The 18,336-nt window shown below is 42.5% G+C and overlaps 2 protein-coding genes across 3 annotated transcripts; both read right to left on the bottom strand.

Annotated features, from left to right (window-relative positions):
- Window positions 1-2,448: 2,448 nt before the first annotated feature.
- atf4b (activating transcription factor 4b) lies at window positions 2,449-5,734 on the bottom strand. Its single transcript, XM_030343485.1, has 3 exons — window positions 5,521-5,734; window positions 4,337-4,801; window positions 2,449-4,096 (listed from the first exon to the last, which is right to left on the bottom strand). Exons 2-3 carry the CDS (start codon window positions 4,698-4,700, stop codon window positions 3,087-3,089), a joined length of 1,374 nt encoding a protein of 457 aa, XP_030199345.1. The 5' UTR covers window positions 4,701-4,801; window positions 5,521-5,734; the 3' UTR covers window positions 2,449-3,086.
- A 521-nt stretch (window positions 5,735-6,255) lies between these two features.
- Window positions 6,256-12,330, bottom strand: LOC115539031 (uncharacterized). Of its 2 annotated transcripts, XM_030350233.1 has the most exons (8): window positions 12,028-12,330; window positions 11,292-11,381; window positions 9,837-9,977; window positions 8,858-8,992; window positions 8,301-8,549; window positions 8,129-8,168; window positions 7,852-7,906; window positions 6,256-7,469 (listed from the first exon to the last, which is right to left on the bottom strand). In XM_030350233.1, the coding sequence occupies exons 1-8, from the start codon at window positions 12,130-12,132 to the stop codon at window positions 6,737-6,739; spliced, it is 1,548 nt and encodes a 515-aa protein (XP_030206093.1). In that variant the 5' UTR covers window positions 12,133-12,330; the 3' UTR covers window positions 6,256-6,736. The 2 variants fall into 2 exon arrangements, with proteins under 2 accessions (XP_030206093.1, XP_030206100.1); XM_030350240.1 differs by lacking the exon at window positions 12,028-12,330 and having other exon boundaries at window positions 11,292-12,021.
- Between the last annotated feature and the right edge of the window lie 6,006 nt (window positions 12,331-18,336).

The following is an 18,336-nucleotide window of genomic DNA, read 5'->3' as shown; positions in this document are numbered from 1 at the left end:
ATTTTATTTAACTTCACTGACCTTTTTATGGCAGAGAAGTTTGGCAGCAAAGGTGTATTGGATTTGTGTACCAATTATTCACTTCTAATATAATGCATTAATGTTATTGTTTGGCCTATAGTTTTTTATATTCGCTGCCAAACCATTGGCAATCCCAGTCAAGTACTTTATATAAACAAGGAGTAGGATATACCATAAATCCTTTGTCTCCGTGTCTATAACAGGAGTAATGGCATTGATAGTTTGGAGAAAACTGAGGAGAAGACACAAGCATAGTGAACCATGATGACTCAGCACAAGACAACTGTGTGTGTGTATTTGTGTGTGTGTGTGTGTGTGTGTGTGTGTGTGTGTGTGTGTGTGTGTGTGTGTGTGTGTGTGTGTGTGTGTGTGTGTGTCTGTGCAAACTTCCACACAGAATATCTCCCTAGAGTTCTTTTCAAGGACCTTTCACTCCCAACACCATGACAACAAAGAGAGTTTGTCTGAACAATCCAGTTCTTCCTGGTCTAGTCCAGAATAGATCTACCATAACGCAATTTGAATATCAGGGGATTTTCCTGTGAAAAAGAAAGCCTCACTTTCACAACTTTGACTGCCCTGTGTGGTCAGTCAACAAGCTACTATATGATCTCATTGTATGGTGGATTTGCATTTTAATGGGTACAACTTTTATGGGTACAATATCGTCTGGATCGCCGAGACCGCTAAAGGTCATTCTTCTTCATTACCAGGGCGACAGAGGTTTCCTAGGCACAGTCCTGAGGTTGGTTCCGATCCATATGAGGATTCACTAGTGTACCTGGAGCTCCTGGGCCAGCCGCCAGGGAAAATAGTCTTGGTCTTTAGGGACCACTTTGGATGCTCACAGATTCTGTGTGCATTGTAATTAAATCAAGAAATGCCTTCCTCAGCAGTCAGCATCTCCCTCTCTCTCTCTCACTCTCTCTCTCTCTCTCTCTCTCTCTCTCTCTCTCTCTCTCTCTCTCTCTCTCTCTCTCTCTCTCTCTCTCTCTCTCTCTCTCTCTCTCTCTGTTATACACTCTTATATCTCTCTTATATATCCCTCTCTCTCATATACCCTATAGCTTGTGTGGGACATACTCACAATGTCAAAGAAATTTTGTCAGCATGAAAATAATTGCACACAGGGCTATAAAAACACCATCTTATTTATCTCTTTTTAAACTCAATAAGTTTTGAATAGGGTGTTGTTGTGCGTCCTTGCATAATGATCATTTGACTAAGCAGTTGCTTACATCACCAACCACGGGTCCAGCCGTTTCCCATAAACATTCAGACTGCAAACATGGTTTGCAGCCATGGTTTGAAGCCCATAAATACTGCTACAGTCCCCTTAACTAAACATGTACTCTGCATAGTTCTGGGAAAAGAGCTAATTCAAAATGTTTCATCGGAAAACATCATGTAGCTAGGCTTGCGTTTTCCTGTGCGGGTTTTTGACTTCCAGACGAAAGGTTTTTTGTTTAAACCCTGAGGTCCTCAGTCTTTCTGAGGGCATCCTTTAGCAAGATGCTGTAAGTTGCTTTGGATATAGTGTCTGTTCAGGGTGCTTTCTTCTTTCTATGTACTTTCTCATAACATTTTTGTTTGTTGTTTCCTGTTGTGATCACATGTCCTTCATCCTCCACTAACCAGGAGTGAGTCGTCTTTTCAACTTAACCCTTCCCTCAACCCTCAGCTTATCTTGTTTATTAGAACGTGTCTTCTTTGTTGCTCTTTGCTACCAAAAACAAATATAAAAGCTGCTCTTCAGAAGGCTGTTTCCTTTCCTCAATGTACATTTATGCACAGCAATCAATCATCCATTGATGGCATAACTTTTGCTGAACATTGGCTATTGACCATTCTCGTCCAAACATAAATAATATGTATACCATCTTGTTGGGTTGTGGACTGAAGAACTTTGAAAGCTATGGCAAAACGTTGAACAAAAAAGCATACCTAACCGTTCAAACGCACGTAGTAACTGCTTTGTCCTAATCATTTATCGTAGCATCTAGAATGCAATTCAACTGAACTCATGTCTCCCCTGGAAATGGTCATTCTATTCATTCTTCAAAGGTAGTTTCATGCCTTATCTTGTGTAACCATCGTTTCCGAAGCACCGGGTGTATTCAGACATAACTTGCATAACTTCAGCCTTTCCTCCGGCTCATGAGGCTATAAATCATTGGAATTGTAAACACAGTGAAGTGATTACATTCAACTGAAAATACATCAAATATGGTCTTCAAATAGGTTCAGCAAAAGGTGAGGGTGATAAATCCATGGTAACCATGACTCATGAAAAAGTTGCAATTTTCAGCGACTAATTTACTTAGTCGCTGAAGAACAGAATGTAACCCTCGCATGTTTATAGCCTGAAATTATGTTCGGTTAATTGTGCTCATTTATGATGGACATATGACACCAAACCAAATCAAAGTGGGTTATAATCTCTTTATTGAGACATTAGACATGTTTATTCTAATTTCAACTTAATATCATTACACATTAGTCAGGTCCAGAGAAACACACAATGAGCAACAAATGCATAAGATACTGGATAGGCAATACAGCGTCACTAACAACTACTCTTCATATTTAGGCAGAAGTTACTAAAACAAAGTTAAGAAATATAATTACACTGAAAACAAAAAGGAGACACATCAGGATAACAACTGGATAGTGGGTACCTCAGACATAGTAGGTGCGAGTTTTACAACTCAATAATAGCATTCGATTTAAAAAGTCTTGATTTCCAATACTTATATATACATACTTATGTATACAATACTATACTCAAAACTATGAAGAGAAATGGCAAGTATTCAGATCAGCTTTAGATGCATAGTTGCATTTGCTTGTCTTATGGGCCAAATATCAACATGTGTGAATTTAAAACGTAGATACGACAGAGAAAGTCATCTTGTTATAGAGTTTCGTTGTCGAGTTCAATACAGGCCCTGGTTCCGTGGAAATACTGAAACCTACAGCCCGAGACCCAGCACCCAGCGCTTAACACATACACCCGCCTTCCTCCAATCTCATCTTGCAGTCCTGTCACTTCCACTTTCCACCCACTAGAGGTCGCCACCGAGACCCTTCCGGAGCCTGGCCGTGCGGACCTCCTCCATCAGCTCTTTGAGGTACTGGATCTCGCGGGCCATGGAGTCAGCCTTCTCGTTCAGCTCGATGTTCTTCCTCTCTAGGTTTGAGTACACAGTGCTCAGTGACTCTTGCTCCACACGCTTCTTTTGGCGGTAGCGCGTGGCGGCTGTCTTGTTCTGCTCCATCTTCTTCAGTTTCTTGTCCTTGGGAGCCTTTGACGACCTACTGCTGCAACTACTACTACTACTACTACTACTACTACCACCACCACCACCACAACCCGCTTCCCCTGTCGATCCCCTGGTGGAGCGCACCTTGCCAGCTCCGCTGGTGCTGGGAGATTGGAGGCTGGGGTCGGGGTAGGGTCTGCTCCGGGAGGGCCGGGACGATGTGGGGGAGGCCCGCGGGGAGGACTGGTCCACCGCTGGCATGTTGGTCACGGTGGTGGTGACTTGGTCTTTTGGGGTCAAGAGGACGACGATGCGGGTGGGGGAGAGGGAGAGGATGATCCTGGGGACCGGGGGCACGACGGCGGTGGGCACCGCCACCAGTGCTGGCTTTGCCTCGCAGTCCACCACGTCCACCTCGGAACCCAGGTCCAGGGTGTAGGCGGGGGAGGGCGCGGGGGAGTCGGGCTCCGACTTGATCTCTAGCTCCTCCTGGGGTTCGGGGACGCATGGTAGCGGGGAGGCGGCTTCCCAAAGGTCAACTTCCAACCCGGGCTCTGAAGAAGGTGACAACACAAAGTCGGTGGGGGTAGACACGGCGATCACAGCGGGGGAAGGGGGGCTGAGGGGGGCAGGTGGAGGGGGCGGCTGGGGGAGGGCGTCGAGCACAGTCGGACTGTCGAGGGAGGCAAGGAGGCTTTCTGGTGAGCTAGGGACGTCGTCATCGGCGCTGCACGAGCCAATCAGAGAGTCCAGGTCGAACTCGCTCAGGTCCATCCTCTCCGTCATCCAGTCAAGGTCGCGGAACTCATCGCCTACAGGGGAACGTCGAAGTGTTAAAACATTAACTGGACAATTCAAGGCATCATTGGTACGACGTCTCAAATTCCGATAATCTCGATAATCAAATAAAGTGAGAGTCATTCAGTTTACAGCTGGTATGTCGTTAACGCCCAATTCAAATTGTGTAATAGATCATGAGACACTTTCAGCCCTTCTTGCGGTAGAAGATAAATTGGGGTTGTTCCCTGCTCAAGAGATGTGAGGGTCTTTACCTTTGCCACTGGCCACCTCCGTTCCAACGCGGCCCAGACTTGGGGACGGGGCAAACCAGGGGAGGGAGAGGACGTCCGGCCCAAGACCGGCCTTGTCCCCGTGGGGCAGCAGGTGGGGCGGCGAGGCGGGGGGGGAGTAGAAGGCAGGAGGGGAGGCAGAAGAGGAGGTGGAGGGGGAGGAAAATGAAGAGGGCAACGATGACGCAAAGAAGGACAGAGGGCCCTCTGGTCCGTTCGGCTCCTCTGCTGGGTCACACTGGGGGTTCAGGAACCCGGTTGGGTCAGCCGTGGGAAAGGAAGGCCCCCAGAGAAGGGCCTCCATGTCTCCCAGGCCAAACTGTGAGTCTGTCATCATCATGGTCATAATGGCTGTTGTTGGTGACGAACGGCGTACGAGGCGATTTGTATGGGCCGGAGTCTTTTTTGCTGTCGACTGCAGCAGATCGGAGGGATTCCACAAAGGACCTAAAAAAAGAAAAAAAAGATAAGCGAGACATGAGGTTAAGAATTTTAAAACATTTATTTATATTCATTTCAGTGTAAACACAAATAAAACTTATGTGAGATATTGTCATTACTTCATTTGCCACGGTGCCAAGGAACAAATGTAAGAAATCTTGGTATGCTTGAAACTCCACTGGGTGGGATTGAGGGCTCATGCTCGGAACAATTAGGTTAAACTCCGCCTCGACTCTTATGACTCTGACGTCAATCAGGGTGTCAGCTTCAACATGGCCGTTCAGCTGCACAATGGCAAGCCAAAAGAACAGCTCAAGCAGCCACACACCGTTTGGCTCAAGCCGCCATTTTGGCCAAAAAGGAGGAAACGACTTATTTTCTAAACGCCACTTTCGCAGCAAGCCCATCTCGTTGACTTATATAATATTAATAGAAATTCAATACAGTAGTTTATTTCTGGTGATTTATTCCGAGAAACGTGGATAACATTTAGAGTATAGAGAATGTATGGAAGGATGTAGGCCTCATATCGCAGCTCCAACATTGAACAATGAATATTGGGCAGGTTACTCCAAAATATTAAAATCGGACGGTTCAGTATTTTACAAACTGATTGTGGGTTACGAAATATTCATATTTCGTAGTTACAATGTATAAACTGGTAAGCGAGCGGCATTAGAAGGCCTGTAAGCAGATCATAGAAAAACGAAGAAAATTATACTCACGTCATGTTGATTAATTAAAATTGGCTCAGTGCACTGGTTGGATGCACTGTTTGTTGGCGGCTGCTTGATCGCTGCTCTACACGGCCATTTCGCCAAAAATGCGTTGGTTCTGGTGGCTAATATGTAATTTTGAGGACCGCAGCGGAGAAAATGGCGATACGCGGATGCGGCGACGGATATAGCAGCTGAAGGTATTCTTCCGCTGAACTAAGTTATATCAATGCGCCGTCCGGTCACTATGCATTCCAGGGATCAAATTTTTAGATACAAAGTAGAACTCCCAATTCATTGTGGATATAAACAAAATTATACAAAAACACTGGTATGACCATTTTAAGTCGAATCGGAAGGAGTTAAAATATATATGTAATCCGATATGAATGTTTATTGTATTATAAATTGTGGTATAAAACGAGTGTCAGAACAGACTTGGAATCGAGGCTAAATAATGAGTACCTTTACGTATGGTATTTTTTGATAAAGATTAAACAGATACACATTATTTCACAAATTTAAAGTGTAATTTAGTCCTGCTTACAGTGTGTGTGTGTGTGTGTGTGTGTGTGTGTGTGTGTGTGTGTGTGTGTGTGTGTGTGTGTGTGTGTGTGTGTGTGTGTGTGTGTGTGTGTGTGTGTGTGTGTTAGGGAAACCTCCCTAAAAAAAAGGCTTTCAAAACATACATTACTGGAATTAATTAGCCTACTTACATTGTCGCTCATATTACAATGTATGACATTTAAGTTTCTGCCATTTATTTCAAAATAATGTGGCAGTCACAATGCATGAAATAATACAGACATGGTCAGTTGTTGCTCCGATGGGTAGGATGTATGACTTAATAATTAAAAAAAGATGAACATGATAAATAAACATGATACACAAATAATGCAAATAATGTTACACAGAAAATGTGTCCATACACATAAGAGTAGTAGACAGATATAAATTAGTTTAACTGCTAGACGGTGTGCTTTTGGTATCTCAGCAGCATCTCTTAAGTTTTTCCCGAGAAACAAGCTGCTTATGCCATGATGTTACAAAGCACATGTCATCTCAAGCTGGTTCTGCGGACGTGACGATGGGTTCAGTTGATCCATTCAAGTGTAGTCCCATTTTTCTAGTCTAAAGTTGCTTCTTCGAAAGTATAAACTTTATAACATATAAATACATAGATTGATTCTAGTATGGATGATCGAATGGACGGAAGCCAGGCGTACTAACCACTAATCTTTTCCCACATTAGATACAGTTCATCAAGCACTTCCTGCAGATTCTCTGCCAAATGTCGAACTCTGCTTGCAAACTTCATCTCATTTGACTTTTTCAACTTCTGACCATTCTTCTCGGTGAAATACAAATCCAACTCTCCGGAAAAGGCCTGGAGCAGATTTACAGACGAAATCCGACCTTTGGACGCGGTGGACATCCCTGACGAACTCAACATGTCATTCTCAAGCATAAACTGAGATAGTTCGGCAATCCTCAGTGCCTCTGGCCGGACATCCGGTCCCCAGAGCACTTTGCAGTCATCCCTCCTCAGCTTGTCCATCCAGTCGCGGATGAACAGCGAGCAGCGTTCCATGTCAACAACGTCGTTTGTGTAGTCGTGCACGATGCCCTCGAACCTCGTTCTTCCTGCCGCTTTCTTCTTGTCGGCGACGGCGGCGCGGGCCCCGATCCCGCTGGCGGTCGCCACCATGCCCGCGCCAATCGCCGTGACAACCAGGGAAATGCCCATGGTGGCGGGAGCGAGGGCCACGCCCACCACGGCCGCCACCCCTCCCACGGCGCCAGTGGTGCTTCCGGCGATGCCCATGGCCTTGTTCTTCTTCTGCTTCTTGTCAAGGCGGTCGCAGAAGGCGGTGAGCTCTGAGACGCGTTGTTGGAGGGAGTCCAGGAGGGACTTGATGTGTTTGAGGGCCACTGCCATGGCCTTTTGGATGACAGCTCTGGTGAGGAGGAGGAGGAAAACGTCATGATATTCTGAATCGTTAATGAGTTCTGCTTATTCACCTACATTTCCTGCTGTATGCATTTGTAAGTCGTGCAGGCTTTACTCTCCCCCCTGAAAAGCAGGCAGAGTAAACCCTCTCTACTCTCTCCCTTTTGACAATGGGATCAAGTAGAGGGGTTACCTAAACTATGCTTATAAGTAGGACTTTTAAGCATGTTTGCCCATTTGCTTGTAGCTTGTGCTAGCGTGCTAATTCAGCAACATATTACGGAAAGGGGTCAACTGATCCAGCAGTTATGTTGTACAATAAACTAGGACATGGCTGCTTGCATGATGCCTTGTTAGCATGCTGAATACATTTTGTTGAGTGAAGTTACCTGGTTTGGTCACCTCTACCAACGCCATAGAGACCAAGAGACATGTTATCACAGACTGCAGAAATACAAACAGAAAAAACATTATTGAACATCATTCTGAGAGAAAAAAAAAGGCAAAGACAATTAGCCTTTTAATTCTTAAAAGGCAAATTCTGTTGATGAGAATGCATTTTTATACCTAAAACCATCGGAGGTAGTGTTATTTGTTTTTAGTGTTTTTAGTTTTTGGTTTGTCCTTATTGGCTATTTTCACTACAATATGCGTTTCAATTCTCACCATCGACATTCTTCCTGTCCTCTAAAAGATCGTCTAAGTACTGTTGGGGGAAACAAGTATAAAAATAGAAAATGAGATTAACAGACGGAACATCTCAATAGGTAGCTGGTGCTCTTTGTGCGCAACACAATGCAAGGTGTGGTGACAGTGGGGCAAGTAGCGTTTCTCTCACTGTGCAGCGCCTGTTCCTGTCGGGCAGGAGTTCAAGGTAAACGGGTTCCTCCACCTCCTCGTAGACAGGTTCCTCGCCGTAGCCTGAGGAGGAGTACAGGGAGGAGTAGGAGCAGGAGGACGGACAAAGAGATGAGGAGACGTAGGAGGAGTTTGGGGAGGAATTCAGTGATGGCCTCTTGACCGGGGGAGGAGGACGAGGAGGGGCAGGTCGTCGAGGACCTCCTGTTGTGATGTCTGGCCGTGGCAACTAGACAAACAACAATAACAAATGTTACCCTTTATTGTAACTGTAGCCAAAGCAGCTTATTGAGCAGGTAGGGATGGAGGGCATCTTGCTCCTAGGCTAGGCTATGGACAGGTAACTTAACACACTCTCTCTCTCTCACTCTCACTCTCACTCTCTCTCAGCAGCGCATTAACTGACTTAAACACCTCATGGTTAAGTTTTGATTTACCAATAAGCCCTTTCAATGATATTCTGTGTGGGATTCCCCTTATGGGTTTGCTACAAACCGAGGCCAGGTTGTAACAAGACAAAGTAAAAATCTGTATTACCTCATTGGCCAGAAGATACGCCTGGGGGCGAAATAAGGAAGAGCCAGCAGCAAGATCGGGCAAACTGGCGTACGTATAGGTCTTGGGAGGAGGAGGAGGAGGGACCTTCCTCTCTTCATACACAGGGGCAGGGTTCTGGAATAGAAGGAAGATGCAACAGACAGTTCAGGGGGGTTCAATCCAGGGGTTAAATAATATATATATCTGTTAAATCCTTACAGGGAAAGCATTACATTTTCTCCTTTGTATTGTTTGACAATAATTTGAACAACCTAGCAAGATCATTGAGAAACACATTTGAAGTTAGTCCATGGATAACTAATGAGTTTTCCTAAATCTAATATGAATTGAGAAAGAGAATTATGCTTTTGCGAATTCTGTTGCAATGGACGTTTTTCGACAATTTAAATGGAAAATACAAATGTTTCAAAACTTTGTTTCCACTTATTATCTACACACATCAAATCTAAACCTGCTCACCTCCTTGTTCCTGTAAGTACACAATGCCATGGAGGGGAAACCCTGCTTCCTCTGACGTACTTTACAGGACGGAGTGACGTATATTGTTACTAACAAAGCACAAGTATCTATGAAGTAATGCTACTATTTCTACTACTACTTGTATCCTGTAAGGACTACAGTAAAATTATTATCTGTATAATACAAGGTATTCTAATAACAGTAAAAATTATATAGCAATAATAAGACATGTTGTAATCATGTTAATGCAATAATAAAAGGAACTACTTATATTACTATCCTACTAAATAAAAGGGTCCTTAGCCAAAACAACATTTATTTAGAGGTAATTGATTTAGTCTTGAACCTACATTTCTTAACATGCACACAGAGCCCAGTCCATAAACAACATTGACTTAATTTTACATTTTCAAAGAGAAATGTCAAACCAAGTCTTATGCAATATGAGGATGAGCTATTTTCTTGTTGGTCAGGTGAGGGGAAAAAGGGGAGGTGTTACCTGGAGACCAGGTGCTGATGTCTGGTGAGGAAGTCTCCTCACATTTAGCGGCTTTGAAGGTGGAGGGGGCGGGAGCCTCGGTCGTGGCCTTGGGGAAGGAGGAGGGGGGAGAGGAGGAGGCACTCTGTCGACATTTTCTTCCTGGAAACCAATGATAATAAAGTAAAGGGTTCAAGAGATGACGCTAGTATGGTGACTATAGTCAATGAAAGTCAATCACACTAATGTTTAATTTATTAATTTACATAAATGTATGTTTTTAACCAAAGCAACATACAGGATATTTATGGTTTGGGCATCTTGCTTAAGGATGCCTACAGGTAGAAGTCAATCGATCAGATAGACACATAGTCTATCCCAGGGGTCAGCAACCTTTTCAACATGCAGTGCCAGTTTGACATTTTCTCGTTAATGAGTGTGCCTTAAGCAACAATATATTAAAAATTAAGCTGAATTATGACACAGCGACCAAAAACATTTCCAGAAGACCTGGAATTGTACTATTTCCACATAGTCCACAATCATGCATCAACATTTTTAATGTTTTTTGGTTGTTATATTTGCAACATTGGCTTACAAATTATAAATGCATATGTGCCATCTTAAAACACCATTTTCAGAAACTCATTCAAAAACATATTTGCACTGTGAGAAATGTAAAAAATGAAAAAATGTTGGAACCATCCACATCAATATCTTTAAGACATGTACAGCTTTCCAAAACCATGTGAAGGCGATGCATACAGGCCACTTCTCTATTACTCAACATAGGCTTAAAAACTATTAAATTAATTGATCATATTTCAGAACACTGCTTTCTGTAACTAATTTAATTTAATTTAAACATATTTTGCACTGGGAGGAAATGCCCAAAACAGAATAAAGTGCAAAAAAAAATCGGTAGTAATGATTATTATTATTATTTTTAAGTGTGCCAATGATTATGCTGCCCCATGCCAGTGGTGGCAAGTGTGCCTAGGGTTGCCGACCCCTGGTCTATCCGATCGATGACTATGTGTCTATCGATCAGAAGTGTCTTCCGGTCTGAAGTAAAACAGCCTAACCACTTCTACAAGTGTAATTCTCTCAAAACATCACTGTGGCAGCTCACAATTTGTTAGGATGAATGCAAAGAGCAGTGGGAGGATTAAAACATGACTGAGGTGAACTGCTCTTCCAACAACCCCAACATGCGTCTTTTGTCTGGAGGAGCCCGGTTAAAGTCACCTAGGTAGCTCGAGACAAAGGGGGATGAGGTTGGAAGACCGGTTTATTTTGAACATTTGCAGACAATGAAGAACTGGTGCTCCACGTTGCCATCCATGAGAGCTCCCGGAGTGTGTGCTGTGATGCGGCTCACCTGGGTTTAATTAATCAGATAAACATTAAGAAAACCACCACCAAGTTACTGATTGTGATAAAACTATACATACGAGACAATAAAAGCCCTCTTACGTGACGGGAGTATATGTCCTCGTAGACGTGTTCGGCGAGAGTGAAAGGCTGGTCATTCGGGTCGATGGTGATGGCTGGCTTGGCTTGCTGCTGAGTACACATTACACCCAAACACAATGACTATTTACTATTTGCTATTTTCATAATTTACTAGATGATTTAATCCAAAGCAGATAGCAGTTATTTGCTGTTATTGATCTAATTACAGAGCAGTGGTTGCGGCATGTTGCTGAATGATGCCTATTAAGACACTTCAGAAATGGGGGATCGAACCAAGAACCTTTCCGCTGGGAGTCAAACACCCTAACCACTGACAAAACTATCTTGCCCCATGTTTGATTCAGATATGTTGGGTTAATCTGAACTGAACTGGGCAATTTTTCCGAACCAATAAATGATGCACTACTCATTGAGCATACTGCGTATTTTTACCATGTTGTTGTCGGTGGTTGTTGATCACATCACTGGCTTCACCAATACATAATATCTATCTTTTGTTCTGGTGATGAGGTCGATTAGATCTCACACGCAACAAAAATTGCTAAGGTGAGATATCAGCTGATAATACCTGATTACCATACACATACAACCTGAAGGTACGCAAAGTAGGTTATTCAACGGGTTTGTTTGTAACTTTGTTTGATTGTAATAAAAAATACAAATAATTATTTAATGCTGTTTTCAGTTTGTTAATGATTTTTTTGTTCATTTGTAAGTATTGTTTGCCGTCTCTTACCATTGCAGGCCTGCACTGTCCGATTGTTGTTCTATTCCCCCAGTTTTCAACATTAAAACATATTTGAAAAAAAAATAATAAAAACAATAGGTTGTCTCGCAACATAGTTGCTTGACACCCAATGAATCGCCAATGATGTTCCTCTGTGGACGTCTTTCTAAAAATGGATTTGTCTCTCAGTTATTCTAGCCGCCTGTTGCTCAAAATTAAAAATGAAGCCAGGGTGGATTCCTGCTCTATCTTGATCCATGTGTGTTTCGATAATGGACAACAATACACATGGGAACACGCCCACATCAGTGGGGTGTTCCACAAAGCCGGTTTTATCACATAACCGGGTAAGTTAACCCAGGGTTTTCGGTAACCCTAGGTTTTCCGTTCCAAAAGGATCACGGTATGTTAGTTGCTATAGCAACATATGCTCTGAATCAAACCTGGTCGGACCAGGTTTTGCGCAGGTTAAGTTTGAAACATAACCCGGTTTTGGGTATTTCAACCAGCGTTCACCGCAGATTTCATGTGTTCACAATGGCATGCCCTTTTGATGAGAGAACTGCTGATATCAGAGCGCAAATTATACGTGCAATCCACCGGGAGCGATTGATAAGACCACGGCTCGACATCTTGGCATATTGGATGACTTTTTGCTGGAGTGGAGTGATATAGATTCTCGCGCAAATCTTTAATATATTTAAATAGCCTTACATAGCCAACACTACCAATCGAGGACCTGGCCTCAGTTCACTCCAGACTATTTGCGTAGCCCTCCGTTTTTTTCAAATTGTAGTTTTATCTAGGCTATAATGCTGGAGATGCTGAGCACATCACAGTCGTTTCAGATGACCCATCCAAGATTTGTATCGGCCTCCTATCATACAAAGAGCAATATTGTCTGAGTACTATGCCGAGAGGCATTTACAACATGAAGTATAAAATAGTCCTAACGGACTTGCATCCACTGGAGAATGTTCGATCGTAGCCGGCGGCTTCATTACAAGCACTGGTCCATCTTGATCTGTGAAGTTGATGAATTGTCACTTTTAGGTTTTCTACCCAGTTACCAAAAAAAGAAACATTTGGAATAGTATGCGCTGTGGCAAGCACACGGTTTGCATGTGTTCAGAGGCGCCGCATCCCATTAGGCATACCAGGCAACTGCCTGGGGCCCCGCAATTGTTTGGGGGCCCCGGGCCACGGGGGGGGCCCCCTAGAGGCAAAAATAAATAAATAAAAATAGCTCCCAACAATCGCCCGACACCCCCCCCCCCCGTCAACAATCGCTGGACAAACCCCCCCCCCCCCCCCCCCCCCCGTCAACAATCCTCTGCCTAGGGCCCCCACACTACCTAGAATCGCCCCTGCATGTGTTACTTCGAAGGCAAAAAAAATCTAAAATAGGCCTACAAGAAAACACAAAAACCTACATTCAACCAGTGTGGGGTATGGCCCATGATGACTCTCTGAGGTGGTAGGTACCTCCAGGTACCGGCCTTTTCACGATTGGCTTAAAAAAATGGCTTATTTAAATTTATACCAATACGATGGTGGGAAAAGCTTACCAGTTTGTATGTTTTTTATACTTGATCCTCTGACCGCTTGGAAGCAATCGGAGTAGGCTACATATTGTTTTAGAAGAAAGGGGTTATGTGGTAGGATCTTTAAGAATGCTTAACTGGGATATTTATATATTCATGGCTCAAATATTAAGGATCATGCTTTTGACGTGTAACTAACGCATTTACGCGGTCAGCGATCCGCTGCCAGGCTTTGGTTCTCCGGGTTCCAGAGGTTTTAGCGTTCCCTTTTCTTGCGATAATGTCCTTCTCCTCGTCATAGCTCTCCAGGAGAACCTGGAGTTCCATTTCATTGAAATAAGCGGCCCGTTTCGCCATATCGATCAGGGTTTCCATGATCCATACATCACGTCTTTTTAAGTTTGGCGTGGACGCGCACAACCCTGTGTTAACCAACCCCGAGTTGATTGAACTAATGCATAACCGCTGCTGTGGAACCGAAAACTCTGGGTTGGTCGGCACAGGGTCAATCAACCTAGAGTTCAGCGTTAACTCAGTGTTTGTTAAACCTCCGTTCGTGGAACACCCCTCAGGGCCCTCCCACACACACGACACATTTCTTGATTGTTCTATTTTCAGATTGACCTTTTCTGCTTAAAAGATAAACCATTGCTGTTGTACTAAAAACGAATAACACTACCTCTGATGGTTTTATGTATAAAAATGCATTCCCATCAACATCATCTTTATGTTGAATTCCTAAAGCAGCATATCATTCAAACCCATGAGAGACAAATGATGAATGACTGTTGTCAACATGTCTTTTGTTTAGTCTTTGCTGTTGGTTACATTGAGGTTATATGAATGGTTCAAGCTTGTTGAACAGGTCTCAACGGATCCTGCTGTAGACTGTGGTGCACTGAAACACGTATGTAGACACGTATGTATGCATAAGGTATCAAACACACACTATGTCCCTAAATTACTATAAAGAGAAACATCCAGTAGACCGCTGCATACCGCCCATCCATCATGAAACATCAAATCCATTAGAGTGCCTCAATGAAGGACTGTATATCTATTATTTCATCATTTGACAGACATTTCTGTCCACAGTGATTTGCAATCTATTTTAGATACTGTACATGCCATTAAGGAGCCGGTATGGATTTAGCCACATAAAACATTGTATTATTGTGTTTCTGGGTTGCAAAGATACATTTCAAAGTAGTTTCTAGGTCATTCTGTTTTGACTATAATCTACAATCATAATCTGAAATTCGAGAAAAGGGAATATGACCGAATATGGTTCGAGAAAAGGGAAGATGAGTATCATTCTTTCCACCCTAAAATGTGAGGCATAATTTGCATGAATTAATATCTTTCCTAAAATGTTGAATGATACAAATCTAAGCTCTTCTATGGTACTTCTAGTAACAAATTTAAGTAATGACATTCTCTATAGCTCTGCCAAATTAAAATTTCTGACCCTGGATAGATAATGACCCCTTATCCAATATCCCAGGAATAGTATAGTTTACGCAATGATACCTAAAAATAACTATGCTGAGGAACAGTTACGTCTGCGGGTACGTCTGTTGTGAAAAGACCTTGTAGGCTTATATATCACATGTAGCAGTGCGAGTGCGATGCCTGTTCAAACAGTGCCCATTCAGAATAGGCTGATTGTCGAGAAAAATTGAAGGACAATATTACAGACACTCGTCTACTTATTGGTTGATAGCATTTTAAATTTTAAACTAGAGTGAATTGATAAGATCTAGAGAACGATAGTAGCCAAAATTATTAGTCTCAATATTGGTAATCAGTTTTTCAATCATTGAAAGATTTGCTAATGGTTGTAGGATTTAATTCATTTAGATTTATTAATTTTCTTATTCATTAACTACCTAATCTAAGTTTATTTTTCTGGATTCATATTATTGTTAGGTTAAAGTGTGTTTTTGTGTATATTCTATATAGTCAACTCTAAATCTAATCTACTTGTTGTTTGTGAACACTGAATGTATGAATTACCAGGAATTGATAATAGGTGGCAGTGTTGTTACAGATTGTGTATCAACTGAGTAAACACATTTGTACAGATTCCCCCTGGGGTCACATGGTAAAAAAATACCTTCAAGTGTAAATCTGTGCGCACAGATTTGTAAACCGTTCCCTTGGATTCTGAAACCGTGCGCACCATTTACCCAATCCTTGCGCACGGATTTGGTTTGCCCTACGCAGCTTGGATTCCCCATGAGTATTGTTACGGCTGGTCCTACACAGGACTAGTGTGTATAAGATATATTCAAGATGAGGCCAACAGTGTTTCAGTCAGAGATTGGAATATCATCATGTGAAAAGACAAACCCTACATTCAGTCATTCATCCTGTATAGATGATAAACCATATATTCAGTCATGCATACTGTATAGATAAACCCTATATTCACCCATTCATACTGTATAGATGATAAAGCCTATATTCAGTCATTCATGCTGTATAGATAATCAAAACTATATTCAGTCATTCATACTGTATAGATGATAAACCCTACATTCAGTCAGTCATAGTATGACTGACTGAATGTAGGGTTTATCATCTATACAGTATGACTGTGTATTTGTATAGATGATAAACCCTATATTCAGTCATTCATACTGCATAGATGCCATTCTTGCCATTCTGAATCAGATAGGCGTTCACCATCACAATGCTCATGGGGAATCCGTGCGCACGGATTGGAAAAACAGTGCGCACGGTTTCGGATTCCGAGGGAATGGTTTACACATCAAGGTCTATTTTTCTACTATGTGAGCCCAGAGGGGCATTTGCCCGGTCGACAGGTTAGTTATTTCTTTGTGTACGTATGATTATCAATGTTAGTTATCTGTTTGTGCGCGTTTGTGTGTGTGTGCTCTCACGTGTCTTCAGACAGACACAAAGATGGAAGGAAGGAGGTCACCTCTCCCTTTCTGTTTACTATTGAAACCCTCGATGATTGAACATTTAAGAAATAAATCTAACATCCAAGTTGAATCCGACTTCCCCTCAGTCCATCTCCCTGCTGCCCCGATTATGAAGTCAGAAGCTGGAGGTTAAAACAACAGGAGCCATACAGAGGAGAAAAAGCTTTCATCAGTACAATCATGTGTTTTGTCCAAGGTTAACATTACAGTATGCGTCGAGGGAAGAAATCGAAAAACGCTTTAAACTCTTGGAGGTAGAGTTCCTGTGGGAGTCTTTGGTTATCGCGCCTTGCGGCCATTTTGATTACATAATCTGGAAACACAAGGGTCCCATGATAGCGTGCACTGGGAGACTAAGGATAGAAAAGAGAAGATAATAATCAACTGTGTTTTGTTGTTACCATGTAGCCATCCAGCAGACTGTATTATGCAAAGCGACTTACAGCGAAGATGTTAGGATACATGTTATGAGCAGCAGGTAGGGTTTAGCAACAGTATTCTATAGTGCTAAATTGGGGTTCAGACCTTTTTGCTGGCAGTTGAACACCCTAACCACTAGTACACTATTCTGTTCCATTCAATCATGGGACTGTCATATCCAGAAGGATAGAAGAGGATTGGAGGACAAATGGATATATGGCTATAGTGATGGATGAATAGAATAGAACAGAGCTAGATTTATCATTAGGTTAAGATTTGCTGTGAACAACAACAAATGTCAATACAAACAATACAAAGCATGTGAGCAAATCATTTATAGTTGGACATAAAGACAGACAGACAAAAGACAACCTTCAGAAGTTTGAAGAGAGCCTTTGCTTTGCCTGTAAATGAACCGAGTGCCCTCAGAACGGTCACAAATTGTCGAGATAATTCGAAAATCCATCACAAACCTAAACAGAGTGCCGCATAGTTTGCACAGGACTGTCTTTCACCGTTTATCCGGTCCGTCTGTATGAAAAGGGTTTCAAGTCAATAAAACACATTAGCGCTGCTCGGCACTTTCAAAGTTGTACTACTTATAAATAAAAGGCTCATAAGTTGTCTGTCCATCACTCCGTCAGTTTGTGTCTCTGTCTGTCGGTCTGTCTGCATCTCTGTTTGAGTTTATGTCTGACTATCTATGCTGGGTAAAATTGGAGTACTTCACTTACCAGATGATTTGACATTGTCTGGGGTGATTGCGTTTTAAGGGCGAATATTGATATTGATTTGATAAAACATTGTATGAATGTTTATCTGCTGGAGTTATTGATTCGGTTGATGTTTGTTGGTGTTCCAGTCGCATGTTTCCCTCGTGGGTGTGTCTAGATGTGGTCTTTATCCTGGTCGAATAAAGCTAAAAAAATAATATATTTCAGAATACACTTTCGCTCAACAGGTGTTGTGGCTGCTTTGGTATTGGTCACCAACCAATTTTTGATTTGAAACCAGAAGCAGAAGTACCTCTACTTCCTCTGCCTTGAGTGTAATGCTGAGTACATCTAGTGAACATATGCAGAACAATTGTTATCCTTTTTTTTTTTTTTGCTAAATGATCTGGCAATATTACAATTAATTCGCCAAAAGTTCATGGTCAGAAAGAAACTCTGTCCAGTATTCCAGCAAACCAATTTAAATTCTACAAACTTTGAGTGCAATTCTTTCTATTCTTCACATGAAACACCCACACATATTCAATGGCTCAGAACTTTATCCAAGGTAGGCTCTAAGTCACACACACACACACACACACACACACACACACACACACACACACACACACACACACACACACACACACACACACACACACACACACACACACACACACACACACACAC

The sequence above is a fragment of the Gadus morhua genome, chromosome 2 (genome assembly GCF_902167405.1).
Source record: "Gadus morhua chromosome 2, gadMor3.0, whole genome shotgun sequence".
NCBI classification, from domain to species: domain Eukaryota; kingdom Metazoa; phylum Chordata; class Actinopteri; order Gadiformes; family Gadidae; genus Gadus; species Gadus morhua.
The sequence above is the reverse complement of the archived record's forward strand: the minus strand, read 5'-3'. Positions and strand labels throughout refer to the sequence as shown.